The sequence below is a fragment of the Tyto alba genome, unplaced genomic scaffold (genome assembly GCF_018691265.1).
Source record: "Tyto alba isolate M040663 unplaced genomic scaffold, T.alba_DEE_v4.0 Super-Scaffold_6, whole genome shotgun sequence".
Taxonomy (NCBI): Eukaryota; Metazoa; Chordata; class Aves; order Strigiformes; family Tytonidae; genus Tyto; species Tyto alba.
Genome location: NW_024881327.1, coordinates 16,719,653 through 16,742,679, shown reverse-complemented (window position 1 = coordinate 16,742,679; position 23,027 = coordinate 16,719,653). Strand labels below are relative to the sequence as shown.

The window sequence follows — 23,027 nt, the reverse complement described above, 5'->3', positions numbered from 1 at the left end:
ATCTGTATTTGTATGTCAGGACCTCCTTAAAAATAGCATTGCCACAATCTGTATTTTATGGTCAGTATTGTTTATGTGTGACTCCTTGAAAAGTGTCTTTTCTGAAGATGGACCTTAACTTGTCACCAACCTAAGTCCTGTTGGCTTGCTTGATGTGCACACTCTTAAGTTAACTCACGTTGAAATCCCCTTCATCAGTTGATTATTTTTCTGGATGAAATTAATAATAAGCTTTTGAACTACAAACAAGAACAAAATGAAACATTATGAACTTTGATGTAGCTTAAAACCTGTGTTTTTAAAGGTGCATAGTGATAAGACTGAAACATAATCCTGGAGCAATCTGCCTGCAAGGCCTTAAACACAACTGTTAAATAAAAGCTGTTGGGAAACTCCAGTATTGGACTGGGGTAAGCTTAAACAAGCCATCTGCACTGGTCTTCTGTGTAGCGGTGGGGCGTAAGGCAACAGGGGAAGACCAAAATAGTATAGCTCCCTGAAGGTGATGTTCCTTCCCTCAGCCACAGACTTGTTATGGCCACGGTTCTGCTATTCACATGCTCTCTTGTAGGGGATGTTCTCAAACATTTGCAATGCAGGCAGGCAGCGAGTGAACTTCTGCCAGGGTTAGATGATGATGGCTTTGGGGGAATGCATTACGTGCCTAAGTACTGAGCTCTGTTCATGATTGCAGCAATGCTGGCTGGTTGGTCGTAAATCCATAATGGCATGCTGCATCTGTTGCACTAGTGGATGTTACTCTTTGCTATGTCTAAAGTCGTTCTGGCAGTAGATGTGATCTCTCTCTTTATGGCTGTTCTCTCATGGTAATTGGCTGAAGGTTCACTTTGTGGTGCTCTATACCACTCACATGCCAACTACTTGTCTCATGCCTTGTGTCTGTCTTCTCTGTCAATACCTGAAGCCCAGGTCTTCTTGGTAACTGATTTGGCTAGATTCATCAGCATGACTGCTGTGATTCGTTTTACTTTAGCCCACATGTTGGTAAATACTCTGTGTTGCCACTGCCTGTCTGCGTGAAGAGGTCTGGCGGGTACACACTGCAATCTGCAAGCCAAGCAATGTAGTAAATGTATCATTGTTCCATATTTGACTTCTGCAGGGGCTGAAACAGAGCCTTTGTCATATCAGAGTTTAAAATCTTTTCTCAACCTTCCATTCTGATTCCCATCATCCAAGGATACGATACCTAACAAGTGTAAAAATCTCAGGGGAAGAGGTAGGAAAATTACTAGCCATCTATGCTGTTGGTGCCTTAATAATAATAAGTTGGATTTTCAGCTAAGAGACAGTGATGATACTGTATAAAGAGTAGGACTGTGTAATAGACTTTTTTTAGTGCTTATAATGGCGTAGAGAAATGTCATTTTATGCTTAAATAACTAATGATCATTTAAGTATTATCTGCATATCCTCTGGCATTTGTTAAGATGTGGAGAACAGGGGCCTAGCTGGTGACACCTCAGTAATGCTCAATCTTCTAGGTGACTGCTAATGACTTATAATAACATTGTATTGGCCATGAAGTGTGGCTTGATGCAAGAATCAAAAAAAAAAAAAATTCCAATCTTTTCCCTGTCCTGCTGTTAGAGCTTTATCACTGTTCTTTTACGATGCATTTAAGTTCCTTGGTGTTGAGCCAGCACCACAGGATGTAACAGTGGCCACTGTGGCCTTTTAATATTCTGTTTTTGTTGGTAACCACATTTCTGTAATTATTTATAAAACTTGCTTCCTCTTGGCTTCTCCTACAGGGAGGAATGTTCGGGATCTCTCTGCCAGTTCATTACCAACAGTGTCAAATGACAGGCAGCTCTGGGGTACCGGCACTGAGATCCAGGGAGCCTAGCTATCATTTCAGCTTCATGGTTGTAGTACAGGCCAGTTTGGGAAGCAAGGTGGCTCAGCAGCTGACTAGCTTGAGGAGGGTTGCACACAAATGCAATTTTGTCCAATTTTTGCTAAGATAAATTGTTGTTTTTTGAGTTTTGACTGTATTGCATTGGGCTGCGTGATGTGTTGAAAGGTCTGGGAGTTTTTTTGTTGTTGTTTTTTGTGTATCCCAATTGCATCTTTATTGCCTGAGAAGAGTCTTCAAAATAGAATGAGTTCCCCATTGAAAGGGAGGAACAAAGATTTCTTTCCGTTTTCATTCCCACCTGTTAAAAACTGCTGCTGCTGTAAACTCAGAGCTGACATAGAAATGTTGAAACTGTACTGATAGTTCCTTTTATAAAAATCTGGATAAAAAGATTGTGAAGAAAATCACTTGAAAGTTTGCTTTTCTAACCCAGAGAAAGAACAGTTAAAGTTGAATAGAACTAATTATTACTGAAATGCAACATAGTGGTTTATTTAAAATTTGTCTGCTAAACTAAGTCAGATTTCCCATTTTAGTCAGTGAAATCCTCCAGTTTCCTTACTCTCAGACTGTAGTGTCTGCCCCTTCCTTTGGCTGCTTTTTTGCAGGTAGCTGCATTGTTTCCATGAGTAACTGTAATCTAAATACTGTCCCTCATTGCTTGTATGCCAAGGCAGGGAAAGTAATGGCCTCTACTGTATTTTCTACATACTTGGATGTCTACTTAGATTTCTGTTATAGGTTTTCTGACGGATTTTGGAAGTGTTTGAGTGTCTTCTATAGAGAAAAATCTGAACAACAGAATCTGAGTACCAGGCCCTAAGTAGTTTTAGATAGTAATAGTTTTATTGCCTAATGAAGTCCAGAGATACTGATTTTTATTTTGTAGCTAATGTAACCAAGTGAGTGCATGAATGGCTGACTTGAGGAAGATCACATAGCAACTGCCTGTCACAGGTGGAAGTGAAATAGCGAGTTTTTCAGTCTTATTCCAGAGTTTTAACTGTATGTCCATCCCCTCTTTATATCAACATCTCAAATATACTTTTAATACATTTCCAGTTGATTTCTGATGTTGGTCTAGCTTTCACCTTTTTTTTTTTTTTTTTAACTTTTCTTTATGTACTGTTTTAATAGCACTTTTTAATGGCTTTTGCCTGGAGAATAAATGGTTGTACCTGGCAGAATTTAGTGAAAAGTTGCCTCTAGAGTCCTGAATGGGATAAGCTTTTCCTTCTTTAAAGCATGAAAAAAATATATCTTTTTTCATATATTTTAAATAAAAAAATCCATATTTTCATACATTGCATTTTGTTGTCCTCCAGAGTATTCAAAGTAACGTCATAATAATGAGTGGCAAGTGTCTATGGAATAGAGATACGTTTCCTAGTACCCTTGCCTTGAAGGTGGCAGATTTTGGGGGTAGTCTAACTCTATTGGTATCTCATTGCTCCCTATGTGGTTCTCTGGACAAGAGGGAGCAGGCGTTGCTGACTCCTCGGGGGGTCTTCCTCTTTGGAGCCATGGCAGCTGTCTGTGTATCTGCTGGTTTCCTTGCTCCTGCAAGGCACACTGCTGAGACTAGTAAGAGAGAATGGGGGCTGGAATATCTGTGGAAAGTAAGTTGTATGAACTACTTTCAGGTTTGTACCGCACCTCTAGAAGGACCCAGCTTCATTCTCAGCTGACAACCTCACCCAGAGAACTACTACAAAAACATGTGGGTCTTGTCTTACCAGCCCACTGTCAATCTCTGCTTTGCAGTGCCAGATGCTTTGCTTGATCCTGATCCTCACCACCTTCTCCTGAATGTTCTGGGATTCCATTCCAAATGGAAAGGGAGTAAGTGTAAAACTGAGATGAGCCTCAGAGCCATGTGGCAAGTACAGAAATTGCCATCGGTTATTTCTCACCTGGAGAATCGTGCTGATACCTTCCTGGCACAGACACATGTACACATGTCCTTTGTAAGCTTTCCTGTTAATTCATCTTCAGTATTTATTTACTTGAAGAAAACACTACAGTTTAACAAGTAATCCTAGTATTAATGGGATGTATTTATAATGTGCCCTTTTATAATGAGCCCTTTCATGAAAGTTCTGTTCAAGACTTATTTGCAGAGTCTGATTGCTGAAAGTGTAGAAGTGATTATTTCTGTCTGTGAGATATTCTGTTTCATTCAGACAGATAAAACCTGGGGAAAATGACTTTCTGAAAGCATAAGGCCTGGGAGATTGCAGTTTTGTTCTCTCTTGCGAGAATACCAGTAGCCCACCTGCTTCTGTTCTGTAAAGAGTGTAATGACATTCCAGGAGGGCAGTTCTCATATGCTGTAATTTCAAGGTGAAATTTGCAGCTGCTCCTTCTTCCCTTTACCCTACCTAACTATAATCTTGCCTCTGATTTTATCTTAAAGAAAAACAAGAGGGATCTAGAAAATTTCATGAAATACCTGTGTATTATTTCAGTAGTTTAGGGCTTAATTTTTGTCAGGTACTTGAAACCCAGTAATGTTAATTTCCTTTTTAAAAGTTTACAAAATATCTAGTTTTTGTACCAGTAGAAGAGGATAGTGAGTAAATACTAGAAGGAAGTGGAGGGGAGATAAAGACAGCTTCTTGACATGTTATTAGTACAGAGAAATCACTGTCCTCTTTATCCATGCTGGAATTCTATCATGGACTGCTCCTCCCCACAGATTTCTGTATAGTATCAGCTTGATACATAGTAACAAAAAAATTCCACTACTAGTTTCTTGCCCTTGTTTTTGTAATTATTTTTTAGAAATATTGACTTGTACTTCTTCTGACAAGACTATAGCCTTACTTTCATAATGGGATCAGACTGAAAATACCCAGTGAATTTTTTTTCTTTTTGATAGTCAAACTGTATTTTTATTTATTCAGGATGTAGTTTCTAGTTGATATCTATAGGATAACTTGTCTCCTATTTAAAAAACAAACAACAACAACAACCAAAAACAAACAAACAAACAAAAAAAACCCACAAAAAACCAGAAGTACTTCATAGTTCCATGGATTCTTCTGAATTCCAAAATTTCTCTTAACTGCAAGTTACATACGAGTAAAGCCTGATGCAGTAATAATTATTGTTTCTATTATCAAGACAGTTGCCATTCTGATAAGTTTTAGTTTTTCTGTTTTAGGTTGCTTGTTGTTCAAGCAACAAAGCCTTGAATACTTATTCTTTAAGAGTCTGTTTCTTTTTTTGGTTAAATGATTAAAAATTTAACACCTTCTTTCCATTTAAATCATGTAAATAGTTAAGACTCATGCTGTAGCTAAGCTGATTCTTTCTCTGCTTTAAAAATAGAAAATGCTACAGCAGTACCTCCCTTCCCCCACTATGTACTCGCTAGTCCAAGCTAGTAAATGTTACTGAATGGATTTCAGTGTTGTAGCCATTCTACAGTAAGTACAGCAAGATCCTTTGTGAAAAAGCGAAAGCAGGAGAAAAGGTAGTAGAAATCCGTTTGTGGATGTTCATCAGACCAGAATACCTGCACCAATGACAGACAGGCTTTCCTCAAGAAACAAATAATGACAACAAACACTGCTGCTCAGAGGAGCCAGAATCTCCCCAAAAGACGCCTAGAAAGTATAGGGGATTGTCCTCCGAAACGAAAAGCTAGCTGGGGTATTCTGACCAGCCAAGGTTAGTATAGCAGCCATTTCAGAAACTGTGTACTGACATATGCTAAGCTGACCCAATTTATGCTGTTCTAGCTCAAAACTGTTTTCTTTTTTTCTAGCTGTAATGTAAATGCATGCTTATGTTAGTGGCACTTTATTGTCTTGCATGAGTTAACACAAGGGTATTGAAGCTATTTTTGTTCTTTCTGCACTCTTATCAGCTGATCTAAAATACCTTTTCTTGTTTATCTGCCCTATTTGTTTTATGCAAGTGTTTAAGGCTTGACTTACCCTGACTTTTGCTGTCGGTCATAAGGTAACTGGATACTGAAGGCTAATTGTTTACAACAGGGAACAGGGGAATGAAAGGAGGGGGAGGAGTAAACTTTACATATAACTTCATATGTAAAGAGAAGTTTCTAGGCAGCTGAAATAGGAGGCAATGGAGGAACTACAGGTGACAGAATTATTGTCCTGTACTAAAATACTGAAGACAAAGATATAATTGTAAGGGTTTGCATAGAGAGGTACTTAGGATGTATTTAAGTTGCTGGACACGGACATTTTCAGCAATGAGGAACAAACTCTGTTATAAAAGAAGCGTTAAGGACTGCTATTGTCTGTGCCATATTTTCCTAATTTTTTCCTAAAACAAGTGCGTAAAAGGGAGCTTTGACTAATTGCGAGTCTAATAGGAATTTTTTAAGAGAGTGATCATAATTCCAATTAATATTGACCACATCATAAGGCTTAGAGTGAAACAAAAAAGAAAATAAGGAAATAAAATTTTAAATTCTTGATAATATAATATCAAATTAAAAACCGGAGATGTTAAAATAGTCAAGGAAATGAGGAAAGAGGAAGGAAAGATTTGATATATTGTGCATAAAAATAATCAGACTTATTCTTAAAATATCTTTGCTAATTTCCAGTACTACCAGTTTTAGAATTAAGCAATATTCAAGAATTTAAGCAAGAGTTACTGTAGCTTCCCAAGTAACTGTTTGAATGCAGTGGTACTCTAAGGTTATATTTGTTCATCAGTTTTAAAATGCAGTGTATCTTTTACCCTCATATTGTTCACTGGGCTAATATTTCCTGATCTGTAGTAGCTTTTATTTATGAATATTTCAGCTAGTTAGGTCTGTAGTTCCCAGAAAGCTAGGACATTCTGTCTCAGGCTGAAAAGAAATTTTACAGAAGTTTATCTGTGTTACCACAAGCCACTCCTTGATACGGTTCAGGGTTAGGGAATTTTGCCATTCTTATAAAGAAATAGCCACAGCTAGTCAGGTTTTGAAATTTTCAAAATCACAGTAAAGTATAATTTTCTGAAGAATCTCTCTTAACATGGTCCAACTACTTACAGCCTCCTTGTGATTGCCAAACTGTGTGTTTATTTTCCTTGATGGACATCTTGAAGTACCGAGAGACTTATGTTGCAGTTGAGGCTTCTGGTTGTTACAGTTCACTTGAATAACAGGTATATCTGGTATCAAATCTGAAGGAGGCTCCTTTATTCCCTCTCTATTTCCATTCATGGAGGTATCCAAACTGGACTTCGTTCTTCAGGCACCCTTGCAGAGCAAAGGAAGAGAAAGTCATACTGCAATGCAGTATGCAATTAAATATGCAGATTGGAAAATGGACTAGAAGTGTTGCGGGGGGTGGAATATGTCATGATGAGATTTGGTAGAAGGGCAAAAGGATAGAGTCAGGCTAGGAAAGGGTCTTTAGCCTACTGGCTTGAGGGTCCACAACCAGACTATTTTACTAAAGTGTCCTGGATGTGGCAAAAATCAGCACACTAGGCCCAGCTGGGTACTGCTTTTAAGGCTATGGCTTAGGCCATGTGCTGCATTCACTCTCTGGCAGGCTGGGAAAATACTGAGATTTCTGAGAACAGTTTGGGGAAAATAGCTTGCAGTCTGGATTAAGACTGAGACTGCATTTGAGCAGGAAAATTACTTCAAGCAGAAGTCCTCCAGAGACAGAACTCAGCTCAGAAGGTCCGTATGCCTTTTCTGTTATTTCTAGTTGGGAAGGCTGCTGAAAACCCCTTACTTTCAGTGACTTGTCTGAGGAAATAACAACAGACTGAGTACTACCGGCTGCTCCACACACTCAAATCAGATCTGATGTGGGTCTAACAAGTTACTGAATTTAGAGGTTGATGTGAATGTACACCTTGGTGCTGTAGCTATGGCACCCAGCGTTTGCAGGCTACTTTCAGCTGGAAAAATATCCAGTCAGGTTGTCGATCCTTCAAGAAGATGGAAAAAACAAACTGCATGAGCAATGGACAGGGGAGTTGTTGCTGTGCTTTCATGTGACAGGAGAAGGGGCCTGACACACTTCTTCCTGTGTGTGCAAGGCCCAGCACGGAGCAGCAGCAACAACTGCTGCTGCTGCTATCGTCATTACCATTGCCTTCACGTACCACAATGTTGCTTCTGCTGGGAAGCAAGCGAGCTATGTTTCGATAGTGCTGTTGTGGTTTTCTTAGGATTTTTAATACAGTTTAGTGGCTCATGTTTCTGTGTGAAAAGTATGTCAAATTGCAGTGCCAAAGCACTCAAAATTTAGGAGTTAAAAGTAATGTTGGCTGCCATGCTGATTTGACCCTCTAATGCATTATAACCCAGTATTTGACAACACAGTCACATGCTGTATTTTTCCACAAAGCCCCTGCTTCCTTTGATGTGCAAGATGGATGGTGTTCTGAGAATGCATTAGGTTTATACTCAGAAAAAATGCAACCTGTTTTTTTTCTCGTATGTTGCAAAGGTTAGAAGGCATGTAGTGAATGGCAGGGAAAAAGGGTTCATGTTTTAATGTCCCCAAAATCAAATTCTATTCTTGTCTTTGCTGTGGCACCCTTGTGTTTTAAGACGAATTATCTAACCTAAAAGTTTCTTGACTGATCATGGTTATTATTATCTAAGGCTGAAATTTCAGAAGTTTAAAGCTCTCATAACCATAATTAAACTATGCTTTCAGTGTACACTCTAATCCTTAAGTACTCTGGAAAAAATAAATTAGATTGGTTTTACAATTTAAGCCTTAAAACTCTGTCTTTTGGCTCCCTAGTTATAAAACAGTATGAATGGATGATGTTATGAAGATAGATTCAGCAGGGGCTTTGAAGTAGTCTTGTTATTGGGAGAATACCTTGAAAAAGGCAATATAAAATAAACAATGTTATAGTCAGTTTATAGTTTGGGTAGCATGTCTTAAAGAGCAAGAGATCCTACTAGATATGGAGATACAAAATAAGTTGAATTCTAATTCATTAATTGAATACAACACTGGAATGGCAAAACTAATGTGTGGTCATGTAATGTGGGTGCGTCATAAACAGAACTGTGTGGGAAAATAAATTTGGTTTCTGTGGTTCTCAAGAGTAGGAAATCATTGGCATTTGCATTTGGAATTAAATCCTCAAATTTTGAACGTCTATATGATGTTCAAAAAAACACTGGAAAGAATATTGGTTTGAACCAATCAAGGTTTCATTTTTTGTATGCATGAGTTCATATATGTATATATTTATATATTGTTATATAATTTTCAGTCAAATGAAAACAAAGGTTATTTGAAATAATCAAATATTTAAATGCAACTTGAACTCCATCTTCTCTCTCTTCTGGAGTTGTTCAGTGTTGATTGTTGGAATTTTATTTGTTAAAAAGAGGTGCCTTCTGTTTTGCTGATCATATGTAATCATAGTAGTTAGGCACCACAGATGCATTTCTTAACTTCTAAATCCTTTATTTAACATTCTTTTCCAATAGTATTTAACATCACATATCGATTAAGTAGTTGACACTCTTCTTATCCTGCAAGTGCTTTAGACAAATGGGTAATTTTATAGTGCCATAGTAAAATCTCTTAGAACTTAATTACATATACAAAGTATCAGTCAGTTTTAACAACTGGAGTGAAGTGAATCTGTTGATTTTGGGACTATAATGCTACAGAGTTTTTCTGTTATAGTTATTGATACTGTCTGTTGCTTCCGTTGCCACAAACTGAAACACTCAAAATGCATCTTAAGGTATAAGAGGTAACAGTGATGAGCTTAATACATAGCATTTGTTATATCTGCAGAAAGTAATATTAGCTACAGTGCTTTCCGATAGTCTCTGTTACTCATCTCCCAATAATTAATTGTGGCAAGCTTCAGTTTTCAGTTCTTCTCTGATTATACTGTTTCTTCTGAGGACTGGGACACCATCTATTTACCCTTAAAGTGGTATTTTTCTGAAGTGCTGATCCCTGCCATAAATCTTCTCCCATTGAGTCAGTGAGAAGACTTTAATTTCCAGTCCTTCTTGTTTTGAGAATCCAATTTTTTAATGTAGCTTTCATACTGCTTTTTGTGGTGGTGGTGTTTATTGTGTTGTGTTGTTTGTTTGTTTTTTTTTTTTTTTTCCTTTAAACTACACAAATTTTTAGAAATAAAAGGATGGGATGACTGGAATTAATGACTTTTACAAAAATATTTTTACTTATCTTTTTACTACTGTGTTCATAAGTGCAGAAATGACTTACAGGTAGTTGCAGGTAGAGGTAAAGGGGTGAAGTCTGTAGGAAAACATGAAGAAAATTTGAATGACTTAAAAATGGATCAAAGTCAGAATTGAAAATCTCTATTTTGGGGGATTTTCACTGCTGAGAATAGTTGTCAAAACCCCAATTTAACAACCAAAGAAATGTTGAGAAGATAATTGAAGCAATAGTGAACTGCTAAAAGAAAAACATAGTTCTGTGTACAGATCAAACAACATTTGAAACATGTTCAGGATATCTTTGTTTATTTCTTTCCTAAGTATAAGTAGTAAATTAACATATGAGCATTTGGCAGTGCTTCCCTTACAAATCAATATACTGATACTGATTTTGGAGAATACAAAACTATGTGTCTCATTGCATGAGGTTAAAAAGATGAGGAGTTTGTCCTGCAGTCCTTATTCAGCAAAAGGTTCTCATGATTTCACTGGGGGTTTCTCCTGGGTTGAAATTCCAGTTAATCTGTTTTAGAAGGCAAATGAACAGATACTGGTACTTTGAAAAGTTGTTATGTTAAAAAAAGAAATGTGAAAAATTAATAAGAAGGGACACAGTCCTTTAGTGTAAGAAAAGAAACTGGCAACTTGTATATGCTCATATCTTCAAAGCTGTGTTTACTGAAGGGTGAAAGTTCATATTACAGTGAGCTGCTGATCTCCTTCCAAGTATAGCTGGAGTGTATTAAGAACAGGCACAACAAGCAAGAACCGATTTTTTTTTTTTTTTTTTTTGTGTGTTTTCCAGATTGAAAGAAATGAGTAGGATTTATAATTGCAGTTGGCTGGAAGTGCCATGGGGAGATGGAGATTTAGGTATTGTATGATACTTTGTAATTTTTTTTTTTTTTTACTTTGCCTGCTAATACAGTGAATATGTTTATTTTTTTCTTGTTAGTGTTTACAAAGCAATGTAGGCTGCCCTTCCTTGTAAACTATACAGCAGAGAACTTGGAACTAATGTGGCTTCTAAATATAGTTAGAGGTACTTTGTATGCAGCATCTGTCAGAGACTGCATTGGTAGGGAATTAATGCATTAACAGTTTTGGACTAGGCTATGTTTGTTGTCTGTAACAGGGTATTATCTATGTATGAAAAAATGTCCTCGTTTATAGTCTTATTAGTGCTTTCTAAGTGAAAGACATAGGAAATTTGTAGATTAGCAGAAGGCAGTAATCTAGACAAAGAATTTATTTTATGACACGTTTGATGTTTATTTATGATGTATTTATTTTGAACATATACTTGCCCCTATGGTATTTAATGGTGGATTACTGTGTTTATTGATAAATCAGTTGGAATGTGAAAGTTTTTTTCCAGACTTGGTTTACACAGAATAATTATGTAGCATTGCTTATAGATTTTATTTCTAGTAGAGATGATACAAGCATTTTGTATTTAAAGGATTTATCAGAAACAGCTAGCTGCTGGATGTCTCTACATGAATATAGGGATATAAGGTAGGTCTAAGTGCAAAACAGAGCTCACAGGGGGATCTGGCATCATTTGATTCTCAAATGTCACTAGAGCAATGACATTAACAGACATCCTTCTGAGCAATCCAAGAGGGAAGGAGGTGAAGGAAATAAAGGTGGAAAAAAAATGTTGCTTTCAGAATCTGCCTGCATCTTTGTTCTGTTTAGTTATCTGCAGCTACAAAAATGTCCAACATGTGAGTGTATTTAATGGGCCCAAAAGCTTCTTTATATTTATATTTGTAAGAAATGTTTTTCTATATAGTAGTTTGTCTTTTTTTCCTTAATTTGGGAGTAGGATAAACTGTTAAAAGAAAGATGTTCTCATCTGTAGAGACAGGGGGACAAAATTTCAAAAGCAGCCTCTGAATACAGCTTTAAATTATTTTTGAGGAATTCTTTGCAGCTGCCAGCAGCAGAACATAATGAATCTTATTAATTTGAATTAGAACGACTCAGGTGCTGGTTCAGATACTACTACAGAAGAGGGAAAACATTAGTCAAAATTCTCATAGTGATTGAACGCATCCAAGGTACAATAGGATAAATATATCTGATCTTATTAGGATGACAGAGCGAATACTGATGTTTTGTCAAAATCAGGTCACTTTAAGATTTCTGAGCTCAGTTTTTGTAGTATAATACCCCTTAAAATTCCAATAATTTTATGGATGTTTTTCTTTAGCTGTTATTCTGACTAGAAATAAGAGTTGCAAAATATTACATTTAATAAACCTAAAGGAAAAAGTATAGGGAATGATGTGTGTGCATGCACATGCATATGCGCACACAGATGATCAGAGCTTAGTGCAAATAATTCTGAAAAAGTATTGGAAGCTGGGTCTTGCTTATGGTCTGTCTATTCACACAGATGAAAGCGTACAAGATGCTTCACAGATACTGGATACTCTGACATAATAGGAATCTTCATGCATTTTTAAGATCAGGTTTACAAAGCCTTAATCTCCTATATTTTTAAACTTCGCTGATCAGCTTTATATAGTTTTGTGATAATTTAAATACTCAGCTGTGCTTTTGTTTTGCTAAGTTTTTGATCTCAATAGCATCCGCTAGTGCTGAGTTCCTCAGTGTAGTTGTATGTTCTGTGAGAAGATACAGTCTTACATCTGAGTAAGTTTTAGTTTCATTCACTAACCCCTCTGGGAAAATGGAGGCTTTATCTCAATTTCCATATTGTGCACTATTCCGTATGTTTTTAACTATGCCCTGGTTTACTTTCAGGTTGAGCTGTTGTAATCTTTTCAGCCATTCTTCATGTGATTTGAGGGGGTTGTTTATTGTAACCAAAAGTGTACTTTCTGAAACCGGCTAGTGGTCAGAAGGGGTCGGATAGGAAACAGAAGCAGAGTCTATTCCCAGTCAGTTACCTTAGAGCTTAGACTGATTGCTGGTGACTGAGCAGTAACCTTCTCATTTAAAATGCATTGCCTTGTCACTAACATGCGGTGACTGGCTTTGCAGGCAGTCCTAGTCCATTGCAACAGGCAAAGTCAAACACATTTACACGTTGGAGATTCATCTGCCATTGTTACTAATTCATTACTTAGCTATTTCTCTCTCTGTTTCTTCGCGGATTTTTGGGAGCTTGATATAACTCACATGAATGATTGTATTAGCATTTTACAGTCCCAGTGATTTTCTTCTTACAGGAATAAATATAGGTGATTCATAATGTATTTTGAAGATGCTTCTTCCTTACACAAGGTCTCAAAACTTGATTTGCAAAATTCATACAATAAATTGGTAGCAGCTATGCCTGCGGCCTTGTCTTCTGGAGGAAAGGGCAGGTTCTTCATCAGGAGCCACAGGATGACTCTGGGACCTGCGCTGGGAGTTAAGGGGGTCTGTGGGTGTGAAGGCAGGGTTGTTGTTGGGTTTCTTTTTTGTTTTTCCTTTTCTTTTTTGAGGGTGATAAGTAAATGAAAATAAATGCCAAGCCTTTACATTAAGCATATCTAACTATTTTTAGCCCTAATAGCCTATTAGAATGATAACTCAGACTTAATATTTTATTTCTACTGTAGTCATTTTTTTAGTGTGATTCTCACTGTATTTCTCTCCTTGCATTTGTGTAGTAGCTGCAGGTTAATCCTATAATACATAAGGATTTCCATATTGATTTTCATAAACAACAGCTTTTTTGGGGACTCTTTCAGGCCGGTTTTTGTCTGGTTTAAGTTCAAATATCAGTTTGTGAAGGTCTATAAATTTCTGTATGCCAACTGCAAAAATAAGTTATATGATTTATTTTTTTTTAAATGAACCGTGCAAAAATAGAAGTGGGAAATATGACAATCGATGAATTTATTAAATCAGATTACTGAAATCACTATATTGGTATTTTGTTCTCTGTACCACATAATCACTTATCAGAGATGTTTACAGTTAATAATAGAGCAGTTTTTATTGTCTAGAAACTGATGATTTGAAATACAGTCTCTAAAGAGGAAGAATTAATTTCATAGGTCAGTTGACTTCATTCTGTGCATTATATTTTCTGCTTTGCTCTATGCATTCCAAAGTCCTTCTGATTCATATGGTTTACTCAATAAATGTTGTTATTGTATAGGTTCTTGGGCAGATCGCTCACCTCTGCATGAGGCAGCCAGTCAAGGACGTCTTCTTTCTCTAAAGACTTTATTGTCACAGGTGAAGGCTGCTTTCATTTTTAATGTTACTTAATTTCTCACCATAGATTATTAATGCAGATTTAGTATGCTTTGCTTTGCTTTTTCATTTGAATTTCTCAGACCAATGCACACTTAGGAATTTTTTATATGATAAGATATAAGTTAATATTTAAAATATTTTGTCTGTTTGTTTGAGAACTTCCCCCCTGAAAGAAAAAAAAAAAAAATGCCAAAGCTCTGTCTAAATGTCTTCCCCTCTTGCATGGTATCAGTCAGTGTGGTTCCACTGCTTTAAGCCCTCCGGTAAACAGAGCTAGTCAGGAAGGTACTTGTTGAGGGGAAGAATCACTGAAAGAATCTGGTTTTTGCATAGTGGTGATTTAAAAAAGTATATATTTTGTTAATAGCAAAGGAAGAGACTGTAAACCACTACATTTTAGTATCACAGTATGGTCACATTATAGTATAATTTTTCAGTATCGTAGTAGCTAGAATACACTTGATGAAAGCCAATAGATGCAATTATTAGTTCTTAAGAATCAAACAACATCTATTGCAGAAAATATCAAGGACTTGATGATTTTATCAATCCAAGAAGTGTTTTCCTTGATAAATTCCTGGCTTTAGATATTTCGGACCTTTGGTCAGAGAATCATAGAATCACAGGACAGTTTAGACTCAGGGCCTTGCTGAGTTTTAAAGATCACCAGGAGTGGAGATGCACCAACCTCTCTGGACCCCTGCCTGGGGTTTCACTCTCCCCACAGTGAAATTGTTTTCCATATAACTAATTGGAATTTGCCATGTTCCAACATGTGTCTGTTGCCTTTTGTCCTATCACTGTCTATCTCAACAGTCTGTTTCCTTCTTCTTTATACCCTCTGTAATCCTATTACAATTTCTGATTTTTCTAAAAAAAAAAAAAAAAAAAATCTGACAATTTACTTTGTTATATACATTGACGAAAGATTCCTTTTATGCTCACTGAAGACTTATTTATTTCAAGTAGAGTTTTAAGCCTATTTAGTATATTGTAAACTGTTCATTTGAACAGTAGTGTGAGGAAACAGCTCTTAACAGCTTTTGTGTGATCTTTATATGTCATTCATGTCTTGTTTAGGGGTACAATGTAGACACACTAACAATTGACCAAGTAACTCCACTTCATGAAGCCTGCCTGGGAGATCATGTAGGATGTGCAAGAATCCTTCTTGAAGCAGGAGCAAATGTAAGAGCGTGGTTTTTTTTTTTTTTTTGTGTATGAAGTCCAGTGCTAATCTTGGTTTAGCTGGAAAGGATATATACCTTGATTATTTTTCTTTTTTTTAAGTGGTTTCTCTCTCCTCACCCTATTGATTGCGTGGATCTCACTTAATTACAATAAGCTGCTCTCTGAAAGGTAGCAAAGGAAAGTGATGGGCAGACACTGAGACAGAGTAATGAATTGGAGAGAATCTGCTAGTAATATGTCACCAGCCTTAATTCTTCTCTGAATTTCATTATTTCTCTTCTAAAATATGGAATGCATCCCTCTCTTTACTGGTTTCCTCTTGCTTTGAGTAGCTTGCAGGAGACTGCTCTTTTAATTGCTAGAATGGCTTTCATCACACTGCACTTGTGTGCTCTTAAGATTCTTTGGTCTGAGTACAAAAAAGCACTGGCTCTTTTCTGTATTTCTGATGCAGGCTGTCTATCATCCCAAAACAAAAATGGGACTTTAAAGACCACTTTCATTACAGTCTCTGCTGACATCAGAGTCAAAATACTTGGTTTCTTAAATCTCTGCTCTATGATGGAAATATTTGTTGTTCTTACAGTTCAGTTTTGAGAACTATGTAGAATATGTTATCACATAAAAAAGAAACAAATACATAGGTGTTTTAAAAAATAATTCCTCCCCAGCTAGCACAAGGATTCTAAAGATCCAAAACTATAGATAATACAGACAAAACTGTAAGAACAAATTTCATTTTCCTATATGAATTTTTTTAGTACTTTTAATTGTTCTGGTGGGTTTGGGGGTGCATGGAAGAAGATAGACTAGAGTCCTGGAAGGAGCGCTCTCCTAATACCTGTGCTCCTTCCTTTAGTATTACTAGTCCTCATAAATCTGCCTTGTTTCTCTCCTTCTCTCACTGGGAATATTCAGTTAACCAGTGAGGTGTCAAAGTTGGTATTAAAACAACGACCCTGTACTATTAGCTTTGTCTCCATCCTGTGAAATATCACTCCAACCTGGAGATTAAAAACACAGAAAAAAATGGCAAATAATTCTAACATTTAATATGGAGTTTGCATTCTTGACAGCTGTGGAGAGAAGGTCCCCGTTATCCCATTACTACACAAAGTGTACATTTTCTGTATCAGTGAAACAAGATAAGTGCAATGACTTTTGAAAATTATTTACTGCCCAGATGTTAATGTGTGCGCTTTAGTGTTCCAAATGTATTTTGGTTTATTCAACACATTTTGACAAGAATAATAGTGAACTAATTTCAGCTGAGGGGTGTGGTGAAAGGAAGACAGTAAATAGCCCAGAGACCGATCAGTTAAGCTATGTTATTCTAACCAGTAAATTTTGGGGTATTTTAGTGCAATTTCTAACTAGATCCTGTTTAAAATGTCACCCCTCTTTCAGTTCTGTTCTTAAACTGATGATATATATATATTCTAGGTAAATGCTACAACAATTGATGGAGTGACACCTTTATTTAATGCATGTTCGAGAGGTAGTGCGGCATGTGCTGAGCTCCTGTTAGAGTATGGTGCCAAAGCTCAGTGGGAGTCCTGTCTTCCATCACCAACTCACGAAGCGGCCAGCAGAGGTAAGAAATTACCTGCTGAACAAACATGGAGCAGTTGCCCAATGTCTCAGTAATAGCGTTAAAAAATGTGTCCGGTTTTGCATATGAGAGAACTTACTGATGTCGAGCAAACTCTGTCACGCTTTGTACTGACAGGTCACAGTGAATGTCTGGAGGTACTGATATCCTGGGGTATAGATGTTGACCAAGATCTTCCTCATTTAGGAACCCCTCTGTATGTAGCATGTGTTTCACAGCAGATCCATTGCATTCGAAAGCTTCTTTATGCAGGTATGTAATGATTTCAGTAAAAATATGACTAGTTTGTAAAAGAAGCATACTGTACTCATCTTTGAAGTGAGCTGTGCTCAGTCAGTGAAACTAGACCCCTTCCTTGCAGGGCTCCACTTCTAAGTAGATGTTAATTTTCTGTAGGAAAACAAAGGTTAAAATAGCAGCTCTGAGGAAGGAATTTTATATATTAATCACTGAGCTTTCAACAGAACTTTTTTAGCAATGTAGTCTCACCCTTTTCCATTGTTCATCATGCTGTGATTGATCTTTTTACAAGTTATAGAGGCTGAGTTGCAGAGAGAAAGAGGTAAGGTAAAAGGCATTTGAACCTATATTTCACATTATATATTTAATCAGTGGGAAAGATGTTGGAGGCTCGCTCTGTTTCAGCACAAATCCAGGGACACAACTGGCATAGCTAAAGGATCATTTGCTGTGTTTCAGGTAACGACATACAGGGCTTTTGTGTCCTGCAGCACAAGGAATTAAAATGTATATATGAATAATTACAGACTTGCCATCATTGCACCAGAACTGTTTTTCTAGTTAATTGCAGGTTATTTAGAACTTAAACAAGCAGTTAAATTATTTCTTGTTAAGTCAGTCTCCTTGTATAATTAACAATCCTGTGTCATGATTTTTATATTTTAAGAACTGCACAAGTATAATTAGCATATTTTGCAATTCAAATACTACCATACATTAAAAACAGTAACAGAAGGGCATATTCTACATTCATTGCTGCCCCAAAATAGAGGAGGGTATGTAAATTGAGCATATAAGTAACTACTACTGTCAATCTGAATTTTTTCATATTTTATCAGTTTATGAGAATGTATTAGGAGTTGAAAAACAAACAGACAATGAAATAGAGAATGGTACCATGGAAACATCCTCACATTGTTAATACTGAAAACAGTGAATTATTCAGACTTCAAATCTAATTTCTAGGCCTGTGATGTTGTTAAATTATTTTACTCAAATGGGAATTAAAAAGACAAAAATTGTTGATTCAGGGAGAAAAGTTGATACAGAGCCAATTTTTGGTCTCACAAGATCAGTAAATCTCTTTTAAGAAATCTGGGTTTTTCTTCTGCTAGAATAGTCTAGAAAACCGTTGGGGCAAACGCAGATTTAGGGGACTAACAGGGAAATTCTTCCATACTAGCTAGTTTTGTTTAACGCTTGTATGGATAATTTATTTCTTGAATGTGAATTCATTATTGCAAATTAATTTAGTCCATTTTTAGCAGTTCCTTATTAATACAAAAGTGTAACAATTAAGAGTTCTGTGGATTGAGAGACTGAATGGCTTGCGGTTTTTTTGCTATTGGCTTTCTTGACTGCGTACCCCACCTTAATTAATTTTAATTTTAAGTCTTTTATAGAAAAATCACTGATAAAGGTTGGATGGGAAATCTTTTTCAAACCCTTTGTCATCTTCAACAGATGAAAAACTATAAATGTCCAAGTTAGATTCCTTCTTGAGTTGGTGTACTTACAAAAATATAAATACTAAACTTCAGTTTAGTGATTCTTTTTAAAGACTTAAATAAGGAAAGTATTTTTTTATGTAGTGCAAATCTTCTTAAACATGTACAGAATGTACTTTTTTATAAATAGGACAACAATTATGCTTACATGACCTAATCTGATTTTTATATTCCCTCTTTTTGTAAAGTATTTTCCGTTAAAATCTAGTTGTGCTTATGTAAGAAAGCCTAGGATAAGTGTGTGGGTTAAAAAAACCCCCCACTGATATGATTCGGTATAGTGCTAGGAAATAAAATTAATAAAGTGGTTAAATTCTCTGTGGCATTCTATGACAGTGGGGGTTTTTTTGGTTTGCTTTGTAACATCATCTTTACTCAAAGACAATTTTAATTAATCTCTTCTTATGTCTCTTTGTGTGCATCTACCCATCAGGTGCCAATGTGCAGAAAGGAAAGCATTTGGAAACTCCACTCCATGCTGCTGCCCAGCATTCTAGTACAGAGATCGTAAACTTACTCCTTGAATTTGGGGCAGACATAAATGCCAAAAATGCAGATTTTGAGAGGCCTGTTGATTTAGCTGCTCCAAGCAGTTTAGTGGAGAGACTGCTGCTCCTCCATGAAGGTAAGTTTTACATGTGTGTTTTCACAACTATAACTTGTATTCTTAAAAAAAAACAAAACACCCACCCCTCAAAAAAGGTCCCCAAAGCCCGAATGACCCATGTTATAGAAGCTAACATTGTGCTTTATGAAATGAATGTATTAACATTCAGGTAAATTCTTTTCTAACTGTAAAAATACCCATTAATATTTAGTCTCAATCCAGAGCCTCCTGACCAAGCAGCATCAGAATTTAGACTAGCTGAAAAAGTATCATCTTATGTTTATTGGATGTTTACACAAGCTACATTTTTACTGGCTGTTACAGACCTTGTTAAAAAGAAACAGAATATTTAAATTCCAGATTAGAAATATATTTAGCTTTTCCAGCTGTCCCAATATTTTTAAAAATATATTTTTATTTTGATTGTAGGCAGAAAGTATAATAAGTTTAATTTTCTAAATTTTATTTACTGATTATAAGTACCTGAGAAATAGGAGTCGACACTTAAGAGTCCCTTAAAACTCTTAAAGGTCTGTTGCCATAGAGAAAGAGAAAATATCCCAAAGGGAACTGGATTTGTTCAAACTGACAGCGTAAAAATCAGCCACGAGTCAAAGGTGGGAAATAAGCAGACACGTGTGCACCTATTTAGAGGTGAACTGACAAGTAGCATTCATTAATGTTTGCCTTCATAAAACATCTCTGTGGTCTGAATGCTGTTGAAAAAAGCCCAATGTCTAAAAACAGTTGGTTATCACAAAATCACCAAGGCCAATAGGATTTTTAAAAGCCACAGACAAAAAAAAAAAAATAATTGGCATGAAGTATGTGTGGCTGATTTGACCAGAGCAATGTGTTCACTCTGGGGGAGCTGGAGGGCATGGGGTGACAAGGGCATTCCCGTGAGCTAGTAAGGCCACTAAGCATGGTCCAGGATCTCGGGGTATTTTGCCTCTTATTCTTGTGGCAGTGATGCATTGCTGGTGCAGCTTGTAGTGCTGTAGCTTGTATGTCACCTGTTCTAGCAATAAAAATTTTAAAACCCTGCAGTTTTTAAAGTTGTTGACATCAGATCTTTTCTGGGAGCAGGTTTTTAATTTAAAAACACAAATTATTTTGCTGACCTGACCGACCTTCCTTCTTTGAGTGTTTCCCAAATTATTAAAAAGGTTTCGGCAGCCCCAGCCTTTACCTTTGAGGGCAAAAGGGCAATGAAGGAAAAGGAAGGAGGGAAAATGACAAATACGCAAAATGTGAACTTTGGGGTTTTTTTAGAAATCTCTTTGTTGTGTGAGACTGATGTAAACCAAAGTACTGGCTTTTATAGTTGTATAATTAAACTCCTTTATTTTTTGTTTGCAGCTACACCATCTTCTCTTTGTCAGCTCTGCCGACTATGTATCCGAAATTACATAGGAAGGGCTAGACTGCATCTTGTCCCACAACTCCAGTTGCCAACAATACTGAAGAATTTCTTACAGTATAGATAATACAGTAATTAACGTTTAGAAACTTGAATAACAAGTACTTCTTCTTTCTGTTTATTGTATGTTCTATCTGAAGAACTGCTGGGCGGAAAAAAAGCCTTTTGCATATTACTTAAAAAAAAATAGCTGTCTTTGACACCTGGTGTTGGTATGTAATATTAATTGGGAGCCATTCAGCAACTGGTACCAAGGTGCTAATAAGGCTGAATTGAATAAGTGTGCTGATACTCTGGGAAATGATTGTATAGCTTTAGCGTAATACTTACTAAATAGTTTTAGTGCTGTATATTTTAAATGTATTTATACTTTTAAAATGTTTGACACACCTGAACCACAAAAGTTTCTTCATTACTGTTTGTTAAGTTTGTCCATTTGGAGTCATTTATTTTACGTGTTTTTAAATTTCTATTGTTTGTGTACCTAAAAATACTTGGTGATAGGTGCACTATATACATTGATAAAAATAAAACAAATAGTGAGAAACTTGCTTTATTCTTTCTCAGTGCCTGTGCTGTGAATTGGAATTATGCTGCTGTGAACGTAATCACATTTTTTTCAGCCATGAACAGTTTGTAGATTCTCTGTTTAGTACAATTAGTAACTTTGAAATTCTGGAGGAATATCCCTCAAAAGCCTTAATGCTGAGATACTTTTGATCTCCTCCTGTAAAACACAGTTATCTGTGTTCTTTCCTTACCTTTTCTTAACAGTGCTGTATCACACCTCATGAGCATATTAAATAATAATTTGCCTCAGAGTAAGACATGTATAATTGTACAGTATCTGTGAGGTTTCTGAAGGCTTATCTTGTAGATCTGGATACTGAATCTTCAACCTCAAGTTCAGGAGGCGTATGCAAGGTTCCAGAAGACATCAGTTCCCCGTATCAGGACAGGTATCGCTCCGAAAAGGACATTATTTCTCCTGCTGTCTAGTTTATGAACAATTACCCAGCTCTAAAAATGATGTTGCAGAATCCCAGAATGCTCTAACAGGCATTTCTGTGATCAGGTTGGAATTTTATTGTTCAGCTCTCTAGCCAGAGAAGGAATGCTGACAGCCCCAGAGCCACTAGGAAACCCAAAGGATTTCTGCCTGGCTCATGCCCTTGCGTGGTGATGATTGCCAGTCGTGTCAGAAAAGGTGATCTGACTGCGTCAAAATACAGCGCTCCTTCTCTCTGCCTTTTCATGGGGTCTTCCTTTGAGAACAGATCACTGCCTCAGTGACTGAAACTCCTGCTGACCAAAGCATGAGACACCTGAAAATTTACCACTTGCCCTCAGTGATTCACCCTCTTCCATCCATTCCTTTTCAGTGACTCCTCTCGGTATTTATGTTCCTACTGGAAAGATGCTTAGTGAGGAGCTAACTATAGAGGAAGTTTTCACAAAGAAGAATGATTACTCAGTTGCTAAATTATATCCACCTAATAAAAATGTAGTGCTCTGCCACTTGCCCTTGTGAAAAGTAATCTTAATTTGCTTCTGTTCCCTGCAGAAACTGTGGTGACGGGCCTCTTGTGGAGTGCCTGTAAAGGAAAGTCAGATGCAAATAAGAGGATCTGCTTAGGAGTCCATAATGTACATACTTTGTAATGGAGCAAGTTGGGTGGTTTTGGTTTTCATCCAGAAACTAGCAATTTGTGTTTTTACGTACAATACCATTACTGCATATTACTTCAAGAAAGGAGGAAGTGCCAAGCCAGCCATGGCACTGCTGAGCTTGTCTGTGTAGAATAAGCTCATTTAGACCCTCACCTTCAGGTGTGCACAGCCCTTTTCAAGTTTGGCTCAGGAAAAGTGTCATTAAAAAAAATACCTCTCGTGTTCTATACAGTAAGGTTAGTTTTCAGCAAGCATGGTAAAACACCTGTTCGGGACAAAACCAGATGATGCTAGAAGCTTTGCTGAGAGTCACGTCAGAGTCCAAGCCCCTCTCCTCGCAAGTAGGTGTGTCAGTGCTCTCCTGGCACTTGGCAGTGTCTGCTCCCACCATTCCCACTCATCCCTGTTGTCATCCAAAGAGCAAACAAGACCATCTTAAGAGTTTGCAGGTATTTGGTACTATTTTCTCTTTAGTTCTATAGAATGGTAGGCTAGCTGGAAGAGT

The 23,027-nt window shown here is 36.8% G+C and overlaps 1 protein-coding gene across 7 annotated transcripts in view; it reads left to right on the top strand.

Annotated features, from left to right (window-relative positions):
• The window catches only part of ASB5 (ankyrin repeat and SOCS box containing 5), a 42,217-nt gene extending 19,848 nt beyond the window's left edge, over positions 1–22,369 (top strand). For 4 of the 7 annotated variants that reach the window (XM_042808105.1, XM_042808106.1, XM_032988418.2 and 1 more), the window contains 6 exons: positions 14,170–14,249; positions 15,351–15,458; positions 16,905–17,055; positions 17,191–17,325; positions 19,255–19,446; positions 20,791–22,369. In XM_042808105.1, coding sequence (XP_042664039.1) covers positions 14,170–14,249; positions 15,351–15,458; positions 16,905–17,055; positions 17,191–17,325; positions 19,255–19,446; positions 20,791–20,918 — 794 coding nt within the window. In that variant the 3' untranslated portion in view covers positions 20,919–22,369. Of the gene's footprint in view, positions 1–5,284; positions 5,558–10,851; positions 10,920–14,169; positions 14,250–15,350; positions 15,459–16,904; positions 17,056–17,190; positions 17,326–19,254; positions 19,447–20,790 lie in introns of those variants that run through there. The other 3 variants (XM_032988422.2, XM_032988423.2, XM_032988421.2) reach the window with 3 other exon arrangements.
• The last annotated feature ends 658 nt before the right edge of the window (positions 22,370–23,027 follow it).